A 22201-nucleotide genomic window follows, 5' to 3' on the forward strand; every position below is an offset into this window, starting at 1 on the left:
GCTCACACAACGTCATTGGACAGCTGAACACACTCGGAGGAAAGCGGCAACTGCCAGATCTGTTATGTCTGCTGTTACGTCAGCCTGGGCTGACTAGCATCGCATTGAGTGATGGGGGGAGAAGGGAAGCCTGTTTGTTTTCAACCAAAACTTTAAAATGAAATCACAATATTTACAAAAAATAAATAAATAAATAATGCAAGCCTAATGATTCTACAACATAAAAATGAACTACAGGCGGTAAATGTCAGATAAACGGTGACAGAAACCACAGAATATAATCTATTAGAGATTACTTAACAATTTCTGTGTCATGTGTGTCAATATTTAGGCCTGCAGTTAGCACCATGCTAATCGGTGGGATACAAGCTTCCATTTCTTGACAGGTGTATTAGCCTCTAGTGCACAACCAAAGATGCAAACTTGAGACATCTAACATGTTTTGGAGAACTACATTTAGGATATAGGTCTGTGGTCAGCAACCCAAATGTTGAGCAGAGCCATTTTGTCCTTTCAAAAAAAAATCAATCCACCTTAGGAGCCACAACATTTTGTCCATTTGACCATCTTATCTGTAAATAGGTCTCAGTATGTGTTAATGTCCTAGTATAGGCTAAAAAAAAAAATTCATTCATTCATTCAACATTCAACCTTTTGCGAGGCTGAAGTCGCTTCTCATTCGCAGTATCTTGTTCAAATTTTCCCGTTCCACCTTAAATGGTGAATTAGCAGATATAGGCTACATTAACTCCAGCGTTTAAGACCATTTATTGTTAAACTGTGTTTAACGATCAGCAGAGCTTTATTTTACTGCAAAGGAGGATTATTTTATTTTTACCTACAAATCTAATTCTGCTGTGGAGCCGCAAAAGGGCAGTAAAAGAGCCGCATGTTGGCGACCCCTGATATAGGGGAAAAGTTATGCAACTGAGAGTTTTCACCCGTCATTTTCTTTAATGAAAAGTTAATTACCTGACGTAGGTGCTCCAACAGCTGGAATGGAACATGAATGTGGACTAGCTGGAGGAGCTGTTAGGAATCACTGTACTACACGAAGTAAACAGTGCTAACATTGATTCTGTATCATATTGTCTTGTTGCTGTGTGTTTTTAGGCTGCCATGTGCTACATCCACATTTCTGCCCTCATAGCGGAATCACTGAAGAGGAGAGGTGAGCTCCCCCTGCTGGCCGCAAACATCCATGCACTGCCTGCTATGCTGACGCTGGCTGTGACTGAAGTGGATCCCTAGTGGTGTTTTAGGGCAATATTATATACATTGGCCAATTTTCTTAAAGTGAACAAAACAATATGAAATGAAACATTCCAGATAATTCCAAAGGGATCCCTAAAACACAGGCACAAACCCTCATGTCTTCATCAATGTAGCCTTTATACTGGTAACTAGTGCAGCTGCAATGCACTCAAAGTTTGTCTTGTTTTTAGCCACTTTCCATAGAAGCATATCGTCACTGTCCAAAGAAAACCATGCATCTCCATTTTTGTCAATTTTTATTTTTCTACATCATTTTAGCACACCCGCTGCCCTTTACATTGTATGAAAATTTTATGATGAATGGACCAATAGAAATGCACCAAAATCACTTGGAATAATATCTCTTTACATTAACTTACATTATAGGGTAAGCGGGCTTCTGCTTTCTCGTGTAAAGTTACTATTTTGGAGATACTTGTTTTTTGTTGGACAGCGACAAAATATAAAATAGTGGGTTTAGTGGGGCATGATGATTGTTTGAGCCTGTGTAAGCTAATCATGTACGTCGCAGCATCATAGACCACCTAACCCCTAACTGATTTACCCTTTCATGCTTTTTTATTGCTGTTTAGTAAACAAAATATCTCACTTATTTCTAGTACAGGACTAAAGAGGGCATGAGGGTCCATTTCGGTCACAGCCGTTCTGTTCTGTTACGAGCCTAATCCTGCTGTTGAGCTTATTGGATGGCTTGTTTCAGTTCATTGCAGCGTAAACAGCTTCCCTTTCTCTTCCTCTCCCTTTCATTGAAGTAGAGCTGGTGCTGTTATATGTGTTGAGGCTCATGGCTGTGATGAGACTCCGATAATCATCTGGCTTTTGCATGTGTGCATGCTAGCATGGTCGAGATTTAGCATGAGTTAGCATTTAGCATGGCTTTTAGGCTCCTTCTCTCTGTCTTTCTTTTTCCGGCATGGCGTCTTGCCTGTAGAGCATGCGCTAAGTAGCTGAGAGCCCAAGCAATGGAAGTGAACCTGAGTTAAACCTCCTGCCCCTTTATAACCACAGGTTACTGGAAGCCTGAAAAGGCGCGGATCTCAAGCGCGGGCGTGGAGGAGGCCAATGTAGTTAACTGTAGCCCTTTACTAACCTCCCGGGAAGGAGAAAGTGAGTGTTCCTCCGCCTACCCTGAAAACTTCACACTGAAAACTCCACCCTAGTGGGGTACTGAATGTGTTACAAAACCTGGACTGGGAGCTAACAAATCTGCTTGACTCTGAGCTTTTAATTTTGGGACTAGTCTAGTCTCTGTCTGCCACATCTGTAGCAAACAGACTGCCATAGCAGCTAAACGGCCCATTGGGGCGACGTGTAAAGGTTATTGTCCATGGTAATAGACTGAAAGCTAAAGATGCAGCAGACAGAGATTAAGTGTGGACTTACTCGTAACTGAGGTTCTGAGGCAGATCTCCAACCGAAGAGGCTTCATGAACCAGAGTCTACAGTTCCAGCCAAAAGTCTGGACGCACCTACTTGTAGAAAATGTTCCTACATGTTTACTGTTTTACACATTTTAGAGTAACAGTAAAGGCATTAAAACTGTGGAATCATACAGAGACCAAAAATGTTCATTTACAACAAAAAGAATCAAAAATGTTATTTTTAAAATCTTCTATTTTAGATTCTTTTAGAAATTAACCCCCCCCCCAACAAACATATTGCTGTCAGAACAAAACCTCTTCTCCAAAATGGAAGGAAAAAAACCTACTTTACTTTTAATGTAAGTCAATGGAGCCATTTTTCCAAGCCATTTTGGGCCGTTTCTTTTGGTCCATATTTTCAAATTATGTAAAAAACTGAAAAATAACAAAAATTGAGATGCAAGGTTTGGTTCTGACAGCAGCGACATGCTAAACTCTTTTTAGCTTTGATTTTCATTTAATTTAATTTTTTCTATATAAATTCGCACATACACTTTGTAGTTCTACAATTACAGACTGTAGTCCATCTATTTCTCTGCATACTTTGTTAGCCCCCTTTTACCCTGTTCTTCAGTGGTCAGGACCCCCATGGACCCTCACAGAGCTGGTACTATTTGGGTGGTGGATCATTCTCAGCACTGCAGTAACACTGACGTGGTGGTGGTGTGTTAGTGTGTGTTGTGCTGGTCTGAGTGGATCAGACACAGCAGTGGTGCTGGAGTTTTGGAGAACAGGGTAAAAGGGGGCTAACAAAGTATGCAGAGAAACAGATGGACTACAGTCTGTAACTGTAGAACTACAAAGTGCACCTATATAGTAAGTGGAGCTGATAAAATGGACAATGAGCGTAGAAACAAGGAGGTGGTCATAATGTTGTGTCTGATCAGTGTATATAAAAAAAAGAGAAAAAGTGTTTTGTGCATAGTTGTGTCCAGACCTTTGGTACTATATCTTGTGCTCAGATGGCGCTGTGGTGGTTCTATATTACTAGAAATGATTTATATGAAGAAATCTTTGAATGACATTATGTTTAGAGTGAGTCTGCAGTTGTTTAATGGGTTTATTGTTGCTGATCGGCAGCGAGCAGAACTGATTCCTTTCTTTCTGAGGTACGATGTCAGAGACTGAGCACATGCACTGTATGCTGTTACATATTGAAGACCTTATTTGTTGTATGTGTTTGTTTTTGTGCTGTGGGTGTTCTGCTGTGACGCGGTGGGTGTGAATGACACCGTGCCGTGCTACCAGTTCACTACACCCCCCCTCCCACTCTCACTGTCCCACTCCTCCTTTAAAAGCTGAGACTGCATGCTGAGTCCTTCCACTCAATATCTGTATACAGTATCTGGTTGCAGGTGTATCTTTTGAGAGGCAGTGATTGATCGGTGTATGAATGTTGGAACGCATGATTAATAATGATTAGTCTTTTTACACTTATATATTTTAACAAGCTTCTTAGTTTTTCTCAGTGAAGTATTCTGGAATTTTTGAAAAGCTCTACATGTTTGTCACTTAAGTGCCTTTTTATTGTTTAGCCTTACTTAAAAAATGATTTGTCAAAATTTGTGAATGGATGGAGCAATGCTTAAATGTATAACAGAATGGATGAATGGATGGATGGATGAACAGAAGGATACTTGAATGGGTCACTAATTGCATGGATGGATGGAGGATAAAGGAATGGATGAATACCTGAGTGGGTCATTTGAAGGATAGATGGGTGGATGTGTGTATGAATGGATAAACAGATGCTTGAATGGGTCACTGGATTGATGAATGGATGGATGGATGGAGAGATGGAGGGATGTGTGTATGAATGGATAGAGGGATGGATGGATGTGTGTTTAAATGGATAGAAGGATGCTTGAATGGGTCCCTGGATGGATGGATGGATGGATGGATGGATGGATGGATGGATGGATCAATATTTGACTGGGTCAATGGATGGATGGATGGATGGATGGGTCAATATTTGACTGGGTCAATGGATGGATGGATGGATGGATGGATGGATGGATGGATGTATGGATGGACAAAGGAATGAATGAATGCTTGAGTGGGTCACTTGATGGATAAATGGATGGGTGTGTGTATGAAGGGATAGAGGGATGGATGGATGTGTGTGTGTGTGTGTGTATGAATGGTTAGAGGGATACTAGAATGGGTCACTGGATGGATGGATGGATGGATGGATGGATGGATGGATGGATGGATGGATGGATGAACAGACAGTTAAACGAATGGACAGATGTACACAAATGTATGAATACAGAATCATGGTGCTCCTCCTGTAACTCACCTGTTCTCCTGCTGTGATGTTCAGGTTCGTTCAGTATGGGCTGGGCTGCCTTCATGAACATCTCCCCCAATGTTCAGGAGGAGGGAGCCATGAAGGAAGACACTGGAACCCAGGACACGCCTTACATTGAGGTAAACCACCATATTTATTTATGACTGTAAAATGGATTATAAGATTTATGCCCATAAAACACTCCAGTTCTAAAATCTTTATTAATTATAATTAAGTACACAGTGATGTATTGAATTTGCATTCCATTTACAATTTGTATCCACATGTTCGAAATATGTATTTCTGACTTTTTTTTAACGTCTTATTCACGTATGAGTACAAATGAGGCATGGATTGAGTTTCTACAGCTTTTGACGAGCTTCAGCTAAAAATAAGAGAAATAAACATTGAGAGAAATAAAACGCAGGAGACATAATTCGTCTGCAATGATTTTATGTTCTTGTTATTGCTGGCAATAACTATGATATCTAAGGGTGAAAATGCTGATGAGATGGTTATTTCTGGCTGATGTTTGGACTGCAGGACACTCTAGTGGAGCAGCTGGAGCTGTGTGTGGATTATCTGTGGAAGTCTGAGAGATACGAGCTGATAGCGGACATCAACAAGCCTATCATCGCCGTCTTCGAGAAGAGGCGAGACTTCAAGGTGAGCAGCAGGCTTCTAGCTGAGCTTTGAGGACTGTTTGTTGATTTCGTGGCTGGTTTTGTGATGAATGAGCTGCCTCTGTGTGTGTGTGTGTGTGTGTGTGTGTGTGTGTGTGTGTGTGTGTGTGTGTGTGTGTGTGTATTACAGAGGTTATCAGAGCTCTACTATGACATCCACCGCTCGTATCTGAAGGTGACGGAGGTAGTTCACTCGGAGAAGCGGCTGTTCGGCCGCTATTACCGCGTGGCTTTCTATGGACAGGTACGTCACACAGTCAGTATAACAGCTTTAAGGAAACCATTTAAGAAAAGAAGGAGAAGCTCAGCCTGCTTAATATCCTGTCTTAAGGCTCAGTCACACAAAGCGATCATCAAAATCACATTTATTTCAATAGAATGGTTCAATTCAGTAGTCTGTCTGTGCATGTTCTTGCCAATCACTCATCTATATTGAAAACAAAGGTATAAATGAATGAATTATTTACTTAATTAATTAATTATCTTTAACTGTTTAACCACACCAAAATGGAGGGTTTTTTCTCCATTTTGTAATCAATCTTCTGGTCCAGGCACTTTATGGATATTTATTTGGATCATTCTACTGAACCGGTTCAAAGTCAGAGCTGAAGACATATTTCAGACTTTTAATTGAACTTATACTTTAGACTAAAATCTTTTTGCTAGTTATCCAGATAATTTAGGCCTATTTTGAATTATTGAATTCGTGTTTGAACATAAAAATCAGTACAGGCTGGCTGTACTGTTATCGTTGTCCATATTCACCGCTGTGGTAAGGGGTCTCCAGCCATACCTGTATAAAAAGTGTAGTTTTTGAAATAGTTGCCCAAATAATCAAATCTAACCGAATAGTGATAAAATTCAGGACTTTAGAATCATTATGAGGAAGAGACTGCAGGGAGGAGAATACAGGGACAATCTTTATTAAACTGACTTTGTGTTTCAGTGATCCAGTTTTGTTCTTCAGCACTGTGAGCAAAATTAACTTTGCAAAATGCCATCATTTTGTAAAGCGCTGAAGAAACCAAAGCTTTCTGTTGGTTGTTGAGTCGAGTTCTGTGCCGAAAGCGCTGCACTCTCCATCTCTTCATTTGTTGTCTTGGTCTTTTAAAGATGGTCCCTCAGGATCATCTCACACTTTCTTTAAATCCTTCGTCTGCTCTTTCTTCCTTTTTGTTGTCTGTATCAGGCAGCGGTAAGTCCTTCTGTTTCACTCTCCGTCTCTTTTTTTCCCTGTTTTCTCCTCTAAATGGCTAAACCACCCCACTCTGTCCTGAAGAGCTAATATTTTTAATCTATTTTTCCATACATACGTTGTAATGTATGGTGTATAACTATGTACTGCACTGTATTCCTCCTGCGTGTCTTCCTTACATTTAATCCCAAGCATTTCTATGTATGTGTAATAGTAACTGATGTTTATAGAAACAGAAGAAAGGTGAGATATTTTGGGAACACTTTATTCAAAGGTGCATCTATAAGCACTGAATAACATTTATAAAGCAATAGCTGAGTATTTGTGATTATACAACAGTTAGTTCCGGCCACGCAAACTGATTGGTTGAGATTTTGCCATAACATCACAGGTTTTTCACAAACACCGTGTCACTTTGCTGAGACACCGTTGCTAAGCAACAACTTTGACAGCTGTAGGAGACACTCAAGCCATTTGAACATTTTTACTTCTTACTTTGCACAGAAAAAAGAAAATGGGCACTTTTAAGATCACATTTGACCGACAGGCGATTTGGTCAGACTCTGAAGATGAGACTACACTAAATTCCCAAACTGTCATCACCACTGAGCAGCTTTTCACTCAGCAGCTGAGACAGAAGAACAGCTTAACAACCTGGAATCAGCCAGAAATGAACCCAATACCATTCGCCAAACAAAATGGGCTGTAAGATGCTTTACAGACTGGCTGGAACAAAACAACATTAATATTGATCTGGCAAAAATGACAAAACTGAGCTAAACTTGATATTGCCGCAGTTTTATGACTCAGTGTGTACTTCAAAAGCGAGGCTTACAGCAGACTGTGCAGTGAGTGAGCGGAGCTCGTTACTCTGACGTAGCAACAAGCTGCTTGTTAAGGAACTATAATTTGGAGGAAGGAACTGCGAACATTAAAACACATTAAACTCCGCGTTCACAGCCCAGTTTATTTATTTCTTACTTTATTTATTTAACTGTTGTATTAAAGCAATAGAACACTCGAGGTCGTGTGTTATCGCCAATAACATCACAGCTGAGATGATCTACGGATCTACGGATTTGTTCTATTTATAACGCATTTATGAAGTATCATTAATGGAGCTTATAAGGCAGAGCAGCTTATATCAGTTCTATATATTTCAAAGTAGTGCAATGTCTATTAAAGAAGCCAGTGTTGCTGCAGTAATGAAGAGCTCAGTCAGTGATATGAATTGTTTATCAAAATACTAAAGCATAATAATCTATAATACCTCACTTTTATATTAGGCCACTACTTTTTATACTTAAATGTTGTTAAAAAGTGAAAATCAGAAAAAAATGGAGATACTTGGTTTTTTTGGGACAGCGACTATATATTTACAGGACAATTTGTATTAGCCCCCTAAAATGGCCAAGGTCCACTGGTGGGCCCAAAGTTTTATTACACACTTCAAAAAACTGAGAGTAGCTCAGCCAGTATGGATTGAAGTCCCTGTAGTTACTGAATAATAAGGCTTAGTATGTAGAAATCCATTTTAAATTGTTTAAATCTTTCTTAAAACTCATATTACCTAGAAATAATGCTTTATAACAGTGTTATAAATTAAACAAATGACCTTCACTTTACTGTAAGTACCCTCATGCCAATACAATGTCATTTACTTAATAAAATATCTCATGCATCTTGTGAACAGTGATGTAAGCTGTTAATAAATACTCAGGTATTGCTTTTTAACTATATTATTCAATGCTTATGTATGTTATTGATTACCTATACAAGGAGCCTTCAAATAAAGCGTTACTGATATTTTTAGGTGTAATAGACTAGGCTGCCAGTGGAGGTCTTTAAAAGTGTTGGTGTGAACTCCTTAATTATGGTTGTTCTAAGGTCATTACAGCCTAACTAATAGCAGTGCTGCAGTTCCTTCAACTTTCAGTAACACTTCTTATGAATATCATATCTATAAAAAACCGTGAACATGTTCATAGCAAAGAAGTATATGTTCTCACAAAGGGGCTATAAATTATGTAAAAATTAGTGTAATCATGTCTGTCAGTAATAATCTCTACATATAATGGCAGGAATATAAATTCTGAGTTATAGAATGTTATTCTAGGATTATAATGGATGTTAAATTGTTATTCCATTCCAAATGAGCATAATTCATACAGTCATATGCAAAAGTTTACATTATATTATGTTTTCTAAAGTCCTCTGCAGGAAACAAACTTACATATGTCAATTTTCTGAACATTTTAGTGCACAATTATTTATTTGCTGAGTTTAATATTTTGGGGATAGCATATAAAATGTTTTCTGGTATGTTAAATTCAGCGAATAAACAGTAATTTTGCATCTGTGAGTCATAATGCACTATGCTACCTTGGGATTAAGTTTGTTTAGCCCTCTTATATTATAATGCATTATGTTAGCAATTCATAATTTATTATAAACATGGTTATAAAGTGTAATGCATTTAATATGCATGTTTATAATGCCTTACAACATGTTATAAAAGTGTTTATAGGTGCTTATAGACATGATATTCATAAAAAGGTGTTAGGTTTGACTCTGGTCTAATGTGAGGGACGAGTGCCGCTGTGCTTCCATTAAAGTAATCCCACACTGCCGTGGTAAACCATGTCACAGTGACAGTCACTCTGCTTCTGACAGCATGTTGTTGTCATTGCTGCCACATGAGGACGCTGTCTGCTAACATTCAGACTCTGGGACTCCCCGTGTACAGACACAAGAGATCTAACAGCTGTGCCGTTCACAGGGCTTCTTTGAAGAGGAGGAGAGTAAGGAGTTCATCTACAAGGAGCCGAAGCTAACCGGACTCTCCGAGATCTCTCAGCGGCTTCTCAAGCTCTACTCCGACAAGTTCGGGGCGGACAACGTCAAAATGATCCAGGACTCCAACAAGGTGGGGTGGCCTCCTGTCACTTCTCCTCCAGATCCAATCAGAGTTTCGTTTTGAGCTATGAAAAACTTTCCTTTTCATTCTTTTCATTTTTGCCTTTTTTTTTTAAACAAAGATTTAAAAAGTGTCTCAAATCGTATGAAAGACAGTATATAAAACTGAATGTAAATGCAATTTATTATTGAAAATTAAGTAGTTAATTTTAGTAGTAATGTGAATCGAGTGTGTAGCCCAAAGACAGTAAAAGACCTGTGAGTATTTAATTTAGATTTCTAGTTCATTTCAGTCATTGTAATTTTAACGCTATAAAGCTGTTTAAGCTCTGGCCAGTAGGAGGAGCAGTGCACCTCCTGCTCAACTCCAAATTCCCCACCATTGCCTCATGAGCGGCCGAATACTTTTGTTTTGGTGGCTCACTATCAAAGCGTATGCATGAATTAGGGCATGCTTCTTGTAAATTATATGTAAATGAGGGCGTGTCTGTTGCAAATAATATGTAAATAAGGTACTTGTGTGCGGACACTTGTTTTCATGCACCGAAGCTGATTCATTGCTTCGTGATCGTAAATATTTTACATGTTGGTATTGTTTATTCATGTCTGCCTTTAAGGACCCACACTTCAGCTTCCTGCTTTCTTAAGTATACAACTTAGCTATTAGTAGTTCATGAATAATTCATAGTAGTTTTGGTTAATTAATTATAGTAGGTCTTGAATTAACAACTGAATTATGAGCCGGTTTAAAGGGTTTGATTTGTTTTCTTTGATGTTGAGACAAATGAGAACGTTCTTAGGTACCTGTTCTTCAGTGCTGTGTGTGTTTGGTCTCAGGTGAACCCTAAAGACCTGGACCCCAGGTTCGCCTACATCCAGGTCACCTACGTGGTGCCCTACTTCGACGAGAAGGAGCAGCAGGAGAAGAAGACGGACTTTGAGCGACATCACAACATCAACCGCTTTGTGTTCGAGACGCCCTTCACTCTGTCTGGCAAGAAGCACGGCGATGTGGAGGAGCAGTGCAAGAGACGGACCATACTGACCAGTGAGTCCAACTGATCTGTCCGCTCCTCAGTGTAAAGAAGAATAATCAATCGATTGAGCAGAAAGTTTTTATTAATTTTCAACATCAGTGCAAACAGAACAAAGCCAGAAGTTTAGATCACACCTGTCAATAGAACAGAAACTAAACATAAATGTAGCTCATTGCATCCATTTATAACTGTGTAATTAGTTTTGTAATAATGCAGTTATATTAAACAATGATTTTTATTGTCAGACACCAATAAAGTATCTTGAAGAGCTAAAATTAAAACCAAAACTTGATTAATACAACACATTAAAACTGAGAAATACACTGATCAGGCATAACATTATGACCACCTCCTTGTTTCTATGCTCATTGTCCATTTTATCAGCTCCACTTACTATATAGGTGCACTTTGCATCTGTTTCTCTGCATACTTTGTTAGCCCCATTTTACCCTGTTCTTCAGTGGTCAGGACCCCCATGGACCCTCACAGAGCTGGTACTATTTGGGTGGTGGATCATTCTCAGCACTGCAGTAACACTGACGTGGTGGTGGTGTGTTAGTGTGTGTTGTGCTGGTGTGAGTGGATCAGACACAGCAGTGCTGCTGGAGTTTTTAAACACTGTGTCCGCTCACTGTCCACTCTATTAGACACTCCTACCTTGTCAGTCCACCTTGTAGATGTAAAGTCAAAGACGATAACTCATCTGCTGCTGCACAGTTGAGTTGGTCATCCTCTAGTCCTTCATCAGTGGTCACAGGACGCTTTTGGCTGGATATTTTTGGTTGGTGGACTATTCTCAGTCCAGCAGTGACACTGAGGTGTTTAAAAACTCCAGCAGCACTGCTGTGTCTGATCCACTCAGTCTGTAACTGTAGAACTACAAAGTGCACCTATATAGTAAGTGGAGCTGATAAAATGGACAATGAGTGTAGAAACAAGGAGGTGGTCATAATGTTATGCCTGATCAGTGTACAATTAAAACGCTAAAATGATGTATTTTACCTGATTTGCAATTAATTAATTTAACTGTATTAACTACTAACTTATAACTGTAACTTGCTCCACAGCGAGCTCCATGTTCCCATACCTGAAGAAGCGGATCCAGGTGGTGAAGCAGCAGAGCACAGAGATGAACCCCATCGAGGTAGCCATCGACGAGATGAGCCGCAAAGTGTCGGAGCTAAACCAGCTCTGCAGGATGGACGAAGTGGACATGATTCGCCTGCAGCTCAAACTACAGGGAAGCGTCAGCGTGAAGGTAAACACAAAAACACAAACACACCAAATGCAGTTTTTCATGACACTCAGCAGTGGAATAAGGTAATGGATTAGGATTACAGGATTACCCACCTCATTCAATCAGATAGGAACTGTATTCCGAATGGTCTCAATCAGACTAGACTATTCCGATTGAAGAGGATACGTGGACGTATTCTATTCCGATTGAGCTATTAGTTGGATTAACTGATTATTAGCCTGCGTGTAAACGTAGCTATTCACTAGTCCAGTCCTCACTGCTTCCTTTCTGATAGCACTGTAAAACTGAATTCTCTGCAAACTGTTATACTTCTACCATATATGTCAATACTTTTCAGTTGTGTAGTGATTGGCAGCTGTGAATGTATTTAAATAGACGTGACTGAGTGGTTTGTCACAGATCTTTTTTCTAAGATTGCAAATTAGGGCTGCACAATATTATTTGTTAAACATTATTATTACTGTCTGTGATCGACTGCCGACCTGTCCAGGGTGTTTCCTTCCTTCCACCCAGTGATTGCTGGTATAGGCTCCAGCAACCCCCCCACGCCACGACCCAGAAGGATAAGCAGTTTAGAAAATGTATGTGTGTATTGTTACTGTGAAATACTACCAGTTTTTAGGTGTTTTAATAAATAAAGTCATGTGCCAACAAACGTAAATTATTTTGGTCAACATATTTCAGACCCATCTTTAACCAGGTCATATAACTCATTGAGTGCGTTTACATGCACACAGAGTAATCAGATAATGGGGAAACTCTGCGTCTCCATGAGTCAGACAGTAATCAGATTTCTGCTTTGAAACCAGCCAATAAACTCACAGGAGAAGACGTGACGTAAACATAATGTAAAACTCAAACTTCATGCTGCGGCTTTTTTTTTTTAACATCGCCCCACTTTACCCGAAAATATGAACAAACATCATCTAGAAGATGAAGAATATTTAAAATCTTAATTTCGTGTTTGGTTTCAGCGCCGCTCCAAAAGTGTTTTGCTGCATCTCGCAACATCCACTGTCTGATCTCACGCATGTGCAGACTGAGAAATCCGAAAGAAATCAGAGTAAGAGTTTACATGCACAGAAATCTGATTACTGAGCTAAAATCCAGGCTCTTTAACGGATTTCTTAATCGGATTTCTCGATCGGAGTATGCTGTTTACATGACCATTTGAATAATCAGATAACTGCAGAAATCCGATTATGATCGGATTATTGAGTGCATGTATACGCACTCATTGACTAATGCAGTTTAACCACACTCTTTACCCTGATGTTACTTTTTTCAATTAAAAACCAAAAGTGGGCGTGGCCAGAAAGGAGTGTGAGGTGCTTAAAGTAGGTATATATACTGACTGCAGTGGATTAATTTAGATATATTTATAATTTAGATATGGAATGTAACTTAGACAGTCATCAGAAAGCTTATTGACTCAAGGTTGTTAACCCCTTAAAATCCCAGGCTTATTACATACTAAGGCTTATTATTCCGTAACTACAGGGACGTCAATGCAAGCTGCTATTCTTAGGTTATAGAAGTGTGTGATAAAACCATTTAAGGGGTTAAGAGACTACTTAAGGTACTGATTGTCAGAATTTTTAGATACTCTGTAGTACTGGAGTATTTCAGTCATATAAAAATATTTAATGCCCAGCCTTAATCACAATATACAACAATATAATGGCAGTATCAGTACTTTTTATCCAGGTCATCCAGCTGTATTATGAAGGGAATGTTTAGATGTATGAGTGGTGCGAATGAGAACACTGTCTGAACTCCCTCTGCAGGTAAACGCAGGGCCCATGGCCTACGCTCGAGCCTTTTTGGAGGAGAAGAATGCCAAGAAATACCCAGACAACCAGGTCAAGCTGCTCAAAGAGATCTTCAGGTACTCTTCTCTCTGATATGGACATATTTATATTATATATGTAGTGTTCACAGTCAGCTTTGGCTCTGTTTACAGTTTTATTCGGACCTGAATTTTTTTCCCAGACCCTAATACAGCTGAGAACTTTCTTACATCCTGACCCGTCCCCGAATTTTGAGTCCGAAAGAATTTTGTCGGAACTGGACCTCCCCCATATCATTAAGCCTTGTGTTCGAAACTGAACTTTTTTTTAGTCTTGCTGTTCTCACGCTGTTCCGTGCTTATATAACGAGATGTGAGAACCATGAAATTTAACCTGATCTGAGTTTTGACGAGTGTTTGAAAAGTGATAAGAAGTGACGAGAGCAGTCGGATCACGTTGGGGTTGGAAATAACCCTCACTCTTAAAAAGAAGAGCCAGTTTTGGTTCCCTAAAGAACCTTTCAAAGGGTGTTTCTTTAAGGAACCAGTTTTGTAAATGAGGTATATAAGTGGGAAGAACCTTAATAAGGGTTTTTACATATTGAAAACCAACAAAGAAGACATGCTTGTTTCATTAAAACTGTTTTGAAAAGCTAAAACTGTTTTAAACTTCTCACAGTTTGGATGGGAACTGTATATCTAGGACCAGGAGTGTCAAGCTGCATTCCTGGAAGGCCACAGTGCTGCATAGTGTAGTGTTTCTCCTGCTCTGATTCAGCTGATCAAAAGCTTACTAATTAGCTAATGATCGGAATCAGGTGTTAGAGCAGGATAACACTAAACGGCTCTGTTTTGGCTTTGACTTTGACCTCATGGTCTAAACTACAGCTGAATTTTTTTATCTTCTGCTTAATGATTTTTTGAATGTGGAAAACCTTTATAAGGGTTCCTAAATTGGTAAAGAACCTTTACATTATGTGACAGTTCTTCACACACATCTCATTTAGAAAAATGTTTCTTTAAAGAACCATCCAACGAAAGGTTCTTTAGCGAAGACAAAATGGTTCTTCACTGGCGTCACTGAAAGATGGTTTGATTTAAGACCAGTTAGCATTTAATTGATGACTTTTATCGGCAGTCGTGGGATGAAGGTTAGGGAACCAGCCTTGTGACCGAAAGGTCACCTGTTCGATCCCCTGAGCCGACAATACGTGACTGATCAAGGCACCTTACCCCGAACTGCTACCTGGGTGCCGTGGATAGGGCTGCCCACCCCTGTGGGCAAGTGTGCTCACTGCCTCCTAGTGTGTGTGTTCACTAGTGTGTATGTGGTGTTTCACTGCACAGATGGGTTAAATGTGGAGGTGAAATTTCCCCTTTGTGGGATTAATAAGGGTCACTTAATCTTAATATTCTGGATTTCAAGTAAGCACCGGTTTCAAATTCTCTCTGTCTCCGCCTATAGGCAGTTTGCGGACGCGTGCGGCCAGGCTCTGGACGTGAACGAGCGGCTGATTAAGGAGGACCAGGTGGAGTACCAGGAGGAGATGAAGGCTCACTACAGAGAAATGCTGAACGAGCTGTCGGCCATTATGAATGAACAGGTCTGTGAGCTTCCTGCAGCTATTAGTTAGCATTTTCACTCTGGTTCACTGATCAGGGACCTGGTAAGGTGTTTTAAGATGGAGGGGCAATAAATACAGGGTGATTCAAAAAGAATCATCTGATTTCAAAATGATTTATTTCACTTGTAAATCATTACAGAACAATGCAGTAAACTGTAAATGGTTTAATAAAGTTTATTATGTAATTGTACAAGTGCTCAGTACGAACCTCCTCCAGCTGTACGGACAACATCAACGCCATAGTCAAATTCATCCCATACTGGATTGAGCATGTCGGGTGTCGCTGCACTCACGGCTCTTTCAGTGCGATTTCGGAGATCATCCAGTGTTGTGGAACCAACGCCGAACACTTTGAGCTGTCGGAGGTTCACTGCCCACGAAAATCACGCTGCACAGTTATGACGGATTCACTCTTATTGAAGTGGAGAACGCAGAACGCTTTCTGCTCAGGGGTCTCATCTCCTCGCAGGCTGAAGGGAGCCATCTTCCACTGACAGTCAGAAACTATATGACCCCCTCTTTCAATTGGATTGTGATTGGTTCCTCGGCGCCTCATGGTTGTATAAATATGGCTTTGAAATCAGATGAATCTTTTTGAATCACCCTGTATTATGCAGCATATACATGATGTGAACGATGACATCATGCAAAATTATTTGCCTTTTTTCATTTGAATTTTTTGATGCTGTAATGTGGCGACAATATACACATAAAACTGACATATCAAACCGCTGATTCACATCTTCATTCTGTGCTCTTGTTTTGGATGAACGGTTCTTGTACAAATGAGTTGAGCAGTGACCAATCACATTATTGATATGTGGCACCAAATGGGACCAAATGTGTCACGCCTCACACCAAGCAGGAGATATAACAGGTGTTAAAAAAAAAGAATGTATTCAAAGAGCAGGACATTATTATGTTACATGATTTTTTTTAAGTTTAAAAACAGTATTACACTGTTTTGGGGTTCCCTCTTTGCATTTCAACCTGCATTTATTTTAGCAACACGCCCACAAAGCGGCAGCAGTTGTAGAGGAAAGCGATTCTGCTCGCAGTAATGGAAATATAGCGTTAACTTAAACAGCTGCAGGTTTTAAAAATTAACAAATAAAACATAAAACTACTAAATACATTTTAAATCAAGCGCACAAAGGTTTTTACTAGGCTTATTTTACTAGGTACATTACTAGGTTTCTTCTTTTTGCAGTTAAATAATCTTAAATAATCCTAAATAATCCACCCTCAGTATTCCAGCCACCCACATCCCTGGCACTGAGTCATCCTCGTGTTCACAAACCATCTCACAAGTATACTAACCTGCTTCATTTTCCATAAAAAAAACCTTTTGGGGGCACCTAACCTTATTTTTGCAGCTGTTCCAAATGATGCTTCATTTTCACTGTTACATTTCAGTTAAATAAAATACCTGCAAATGTTTTCGTGGCACTAATCAGCTCTGTGCTATTTTCTTAGCATCTTCAATACTCTTTCTGATCATCAAAGCTTCTTCTTTAATATGAGGAGCAGCGTTTGTCTACATACTGATTAGACAGTTTGCTGTTCTAAACTGTTGTTAAAAACACATATTAAAACTCTTTTACACCATAGATGGTTAAAAACTGAAAGGTTTGAGAGCCGCTGAGTGCCACCACCACACCAAGGGGATCAAATGAATGGCTTTTGGCTTCATTCCCAAAATTAAAGAAAAGATCAGATAAATAATGCAAACCGATATAGAAGACACACTTGTTTTATTAAAAATGTTTTAAAGAAGGTAGGTGTCACCAGACTTTGGACGGGTACTGCATATCTAGAACCAGGAGTGTCGAGCTGCATTCCTGGAAAGCCACAGTGCTGCACAGTGTAGTGTTTCTCCTGCTCTGATTCAGCTGATCAAAGGCTTACTAATTAGCTAATGATCAGAATCAGGTGTTAAAGCAGGAAGGAGGCTAAACGGCTCTGTTTTGGCTCAGACTTTGGACTGTGTTTGGCCAAATGTGCTCTAAACTAGAGCCTTAATTGAGCCTGAAATTTTTGCCTGAGTTTTAAATCTTCTGCTTAATGACTTTTTTTAATTAGTTGATCAATGAATAAAATAAAATAAATAAATTGTCTAATTATTGGCTGTAAAAGTTTAAATTCCACTTTAAGACAACATTCCAAGCAGTTTTAGTCTGGATAAATTTTCCATTGGCTAAAAGTTTAAAGATAAAGCAAAAATTACACTTTCGTCTTCATTTATGTGTCTCTGTGTTCAGTCATGAAACACCACTCATCTGTCTGTCCTTTCTGTTCTGTCTTTCTCTGCCATTCCTCCACTTCAGCTTTCTAAGAGCAGACGCTCAGCCATCCTCAGCTCCTCTCTCTCTCCGCTGCCTCCAAACCTCGTACGTCAACTCACACAGACTGATGAGCTTCGCTGAAGATGAGAAAACTCATTTCACTCATTTCAGTATATATTCTCACCTGTGACGTCTCTAAGGCTGCGTTCACATTACAAGCCTTCTGTTGTCTTGCACAGATCTGACCTTTCTGTCTTGATGGTCCACATTCACGTTTGTAAAAGTGTTACCTGAGTGATGATTTTGTCAAGCCTTCTTGACAGGATATCACGCGTACAGAACCGGGAGCTGCAAATAGTGCAGATTACTGATTAATAAACACAGTCATCATAGATTAAATGTTACTTAGGTCTGATAACTGCTGTTAAACAAAATAAACACTAGGTAGCCAGAATGATATCTGGGCAGGTACGGCCAAGTGAGCTCTGCTATTAGTTAGGGCTTCGGAAGCCGGACTGACGGCCACACTAGATTAACTACCAATATAATTAGGAAGTAACAGAGGAATCAACCAATCACACTTTGGAAAAAAGCATCATTCTACACCTTTTGGAAGTTCTTAATATGTCACTGAGCTGTAGTCTAATCAGGTTCCAGTTAGTTGTTAGGAATGGAAAACTGCGGCAGCAGCTCTATGTCAGAACTCTTTACTGAGAGATTGACTGTAAAACTGATACATACAAGCTCAGATATATGATAATGTCTGATATAAGCTTCAGATAAAACATATGGAATCACTTTTACAAGCGTCTATTGTTTGTGTTTAATCTAGAATGACCAAAAAAATGTTGATGTGAATCGCCATTAGCTTAGTGCTTATATACTACTAGAATCCCATAGGAGTGCTACCAGAAAAGATCAGCTTTGACCTTGTTTTGACATTTATGGTCCGAACTGAAGGCCTAGCTCCAATAATCATGGCTAGCCACTGGTCAGAACACACCTGTGCCACAAATGAACCCACATTTTAACAGCCGGCTAAAGCTGCTGAGCATACTCAACACTGACCAAAATGAAATTAGGATGCATAGTGTAAAAACAAAAATACAAAAATTCCTGAAAGCATTCCTATTGGATATGTGTCCATTGTAGGTGCAGACATGAACGTGACTCAGATCTGATTTGAGAACATCAGATTTCTGTGTCTAAATCAGGTCTGTGGCACATTTAGGCAAAATTCTAATTTGTGTTACTTCAAGCTGGTAATGTGAACACAGCCAGTCCATCAGATTATTTTTATTAATACACTAACTGTCACATCCCATACATTATATATGGGTCACTCTACAGAAACGTCCACTTTTCTATCTCTCCATAGGAGTCACTGGTGTTACTGATCCTCATTGGTGTTACACATAAGAAACGTAACACCAGAGACATTTTTAATAAAAATTGCATTTTACAAAACGGCTGCTACAGAGCGTCAAACCACATGTCGTCAATCATGGAATATCCACTAAAATATGGAATTTATTCCATTTGTATTCTATTTTTTCACAATTACCTCAGAATAAAGTAGGTCACACCAGTAACTTCAGCTAAAAGCTTCATATGAAATCATGAGCTAAATGAGAAAATTTCTGATAACTGAAAGACTCAGTGGACTCACCATGTGCTTTTCTTCATAGATCCTTAGAAAACAGGTAATAAGAAGTCAAGTGATGTCATCAGTGTGATTTTTATTTCAAAATAAGAGATTTTTTGTTACGCAGTAACACCAGTGACACGACTCCTGGGGACAACAACTTCTATTATATATTTTATATTTATTCAGCATTTGTTTTCTTTATGTCATTTAATTCATATATTTCATAGTCATGAATAGATTATTGTAGTTAAAATTGCAGAAAAACATGTTTTTACCTCCAAATATGGCCTCAGTCTTTACACATGACTGCACTTCTGTGGTGCTTGGAATTTTATATAATTAATTTAAAAACCAATATTGTTAAATTGGTGGCTGAAGAAGGTGTAATTGTTAAAATATTTATATTTTAAAATATAAAGAAATTGTAACCATAACGTTTTTCAAGTGTGATATATCTGTAAACGCTAGGGACACAAAAATGGACGTTTCTGAAGAATGACCCATATGTATGTATGTATGTATGTATGTATAAAGTCATACTCATATATGTCTCTTGTCAAATTGTCATGTTGTGTTGATTTTTTGAGTGTAAATAAATGAACACATTCCTACACACTTCTACACATTTTAATGCACAATTACTGTTTATTTGCTGAATTTAACACACTGGGGGGAAAAAAGTAAAATATAAAATGTGTCCTGTGCATGCGTTACTGCACGTATTGTTTTATGTCTTATTTTATATGTTAAATTCAGCAAATATATAATGTGTTCACTGCAGAGGATGTGTAACTTAGTGTAACTTAGAAAATCAACAAAACATGTAATTTGACCGGAAATGTTCAGACTTTTGTATGCTGTGTCTATATATCGCTGTTATGCAGAAGAAAACCTCATATCTCCAAAATGGTAACTTTACAGGAGAAGGAAAAAACCTATGTTACTTTTAATGTAAGTCAATGGAACCAGACCTTTTTCCAAGTCATTTTGGGCCGTTTCTTTTAGTCCATTCTTCATGAAATTTATGCACAATGTAAAGAGTAACAGGCATTTTCAAATTATGTCAAAAACTGAAAAACAAAAGTGGAGATACAAGGTTTTCTTCCGACAGCAGCGATATATACATACATATACATATTCCTGTGCAGTTTAGCTAAAACTGCCAGTGCTGTTTAGACTTTTGAGTCTAAACCTTAATGTACAACTGGACCCAAACCATATTTATTCAACACAGTGTATAATTAATTACTAATTACTATAATTTTTCCTACAAATAAAAACATACTAAGGATATTAAACAGTAGAACTCAAGAGTTTGCAATTAGAATGGAATCCATATATTAATATATGTGTTTTTTTTGCTTATTTGTTTCTCTTTTCCATGTAAAGATCCCATATACAAGACAGCCAGGAACAGACCGACCCAACAGCACCTTCTGAGCTTCAGTACTTTGACCTCAGCTGGTTTCCAAGGCCTCTGCCTTCAGTGTCGCTGCCACTGTGGACCCTGAGCACCTTTATGAACTGGGGGAAAACAATGGAAGATTTTAGAAGACTGGAACTGTTGTCGTTGTCGGAGGTTGACGTCCTGTGGATGATGCAGATTAGGCAGCTGAACTGCTCTGTTTTAGGTTTCGACAGCGCATCCTTCTCAGTACTTCCCAGCCTGGACACACACGGCTCTAATATACAGTCGATTTCACATATGCCTTCTCTCCTAAACCCTGTTCCTCTAGAAAACAGTGACCTTAACTAGCTTGAGGTGTGTTCAACCAAGCGAAATGATTTGTTACCAACTTATTACAGGGCTTTTACATTTACTGCAACCAGTTGTGGACATTTTTATGAATAGATTCTAGGCTGTTTTAGCAATTTTAGGACTTTAAGGGCGTCATTAACATGTCATTTTTCTAGTGTATCCTCCGCTCGTCTTGTTGAACACACCTCTAGTTCCTGTATGAATGTAGACCTGCTCAGCATAGCGTCGTCGTATCCTAACATTCGCCATTCCCAGCTCTGACATTTTGCAAGCGGAAAGTTACTGTTTTATAACATTTTTATGACTGATAGTGTTATTATTTCCTGTACTGTTTTAAATTGTAAATAAGAATAATTAATATTTAAAATGTTTCGTTTTATATATACAAAAAAACAATATATGATTTTTTTGTTTGTTTTCGATAAATTAAAGAAAAAATAAAAAAACAGACTTATGTTTAAATTTATTAACACATAATGCAGTTCCACTGCTCAACAGCCCAATCCTGGGGGGCTTTATACCCCTCTAGCCCATGCCTGGCATTGGGTATGATGACCTGAAACTCATGTGCAGCTGCTCCAGAGCGTCCCATTTTATTGGTCACTGCCTTTCTGTGGAGATTATACAAGCTGTGTGACCTTAAAGGGGAATTCTGCTGGTTCAGAATTTCTGCATAATTAAATAGTGTAAGATGGTGTGAAACGCTCCATTCTAGACAAACTTCCAGAATCAGAATTGTTCACAGTGGTGGTGATAGGAACCAGACGTCCACCTCTAAAAGCTCCATCACAGAAAGTTACTACATGAAATGGTTATGAATTCACTGCCTGATGACTGAGACATAACTGTTGTCTTTACTAAAGAACGCTTAAAAAACTTTTTAACCCCTTAAAATCCCAGTCTTATTACATACTAAGGCTTATTATTCAGTAACTACAGGGGCTTCGATACAGACTGGCTGAGCTATTCTTAGGTTATAGAAGTGTGTAATAACACTTTGGGCCTGCCAGTGGGCCCTGG

The 22201-nt window shown here is 38.9% G+C and overlaps 1 protein-coding gene across 6 annotated transcripts in view; it reads left to right on the forward strand.

Moving 5' to 3' along the window:
- The window catches only part of dock10 (dedicator of cytokinesis 10), a 192414-nt gene extending 170847 nt beyond the window's left edge, over positions 1 to 21567 (forward strand). For 3 of the 6 annotated variants that reach the window (XM_036555809.1, XM_036555807.1, XM_036555811.1), the window contains exons 46-58: positions 1114 to 1171; positions 2284 to 2382; positions 5020 to 5126; positions 5530 to 5652; positions 5800 to 5913; positions 6859 to 6864; positions 9644 to 9790; positions 10618 to 10828; positions 11885 to 12075; positions 13863 to 13963; positions 15330 to 15468; positions 17817 to 17879; positions 20812 to 21567. In XM_036555809.1, coding sequence (XP_036411702.1) covers positions 1114 to 1171; positions 2284 to 2382; positions 5020 to 5126; positions 5530 to 5652; positions 5800 to 5913; positions 6859 to 6864; positions 9644 to 9790; positions 10618 to 10828; positions 11885 to 12075; positions 13863 to 13963; positions 15330 to 15468; positions 17817 to 17879; positions 20812 to 20862 — 1410 coding nt within the window. In that variant the 3' untranslated portion in view covers positions 20863 to 21567. The remainder of the gene's footprint in view (positions 1 to 1113; positions 1172 to 2283; positions 2383 to 5019; positions 5127 to 5529; positions 5653 to 5799; positions 5914 to 6858; positions 6865 to 9643; positions 9791 to 10617; positions 10829 to 11884; positions 12076 to 13862; positions 13964 to 15329; positions 15469 to 17816; positions 17880 to 20811) is intronic. The other 3 variants (XM_036555808.1, XM_036555812.1, XM_036555810.1) reach the window with 3 other exon arrangements.
- Positions 21568 to 22201: the final 634 nt, after the last annotated feature.

Source organism: Colossoma macropomum, unplaced genomic scaffold (assembly GCF_904425465.1).
Source record: "Colossoma macropomum unplaced genomic scaffold, Colossoma_macropomum, whole genome shotgun sequence".
NCBI lineage: Eukaryota > Metazoa > Chordata > Actinopteri > Characiformes > Serrasalmidae > Colossoma > Colossoma macropomum.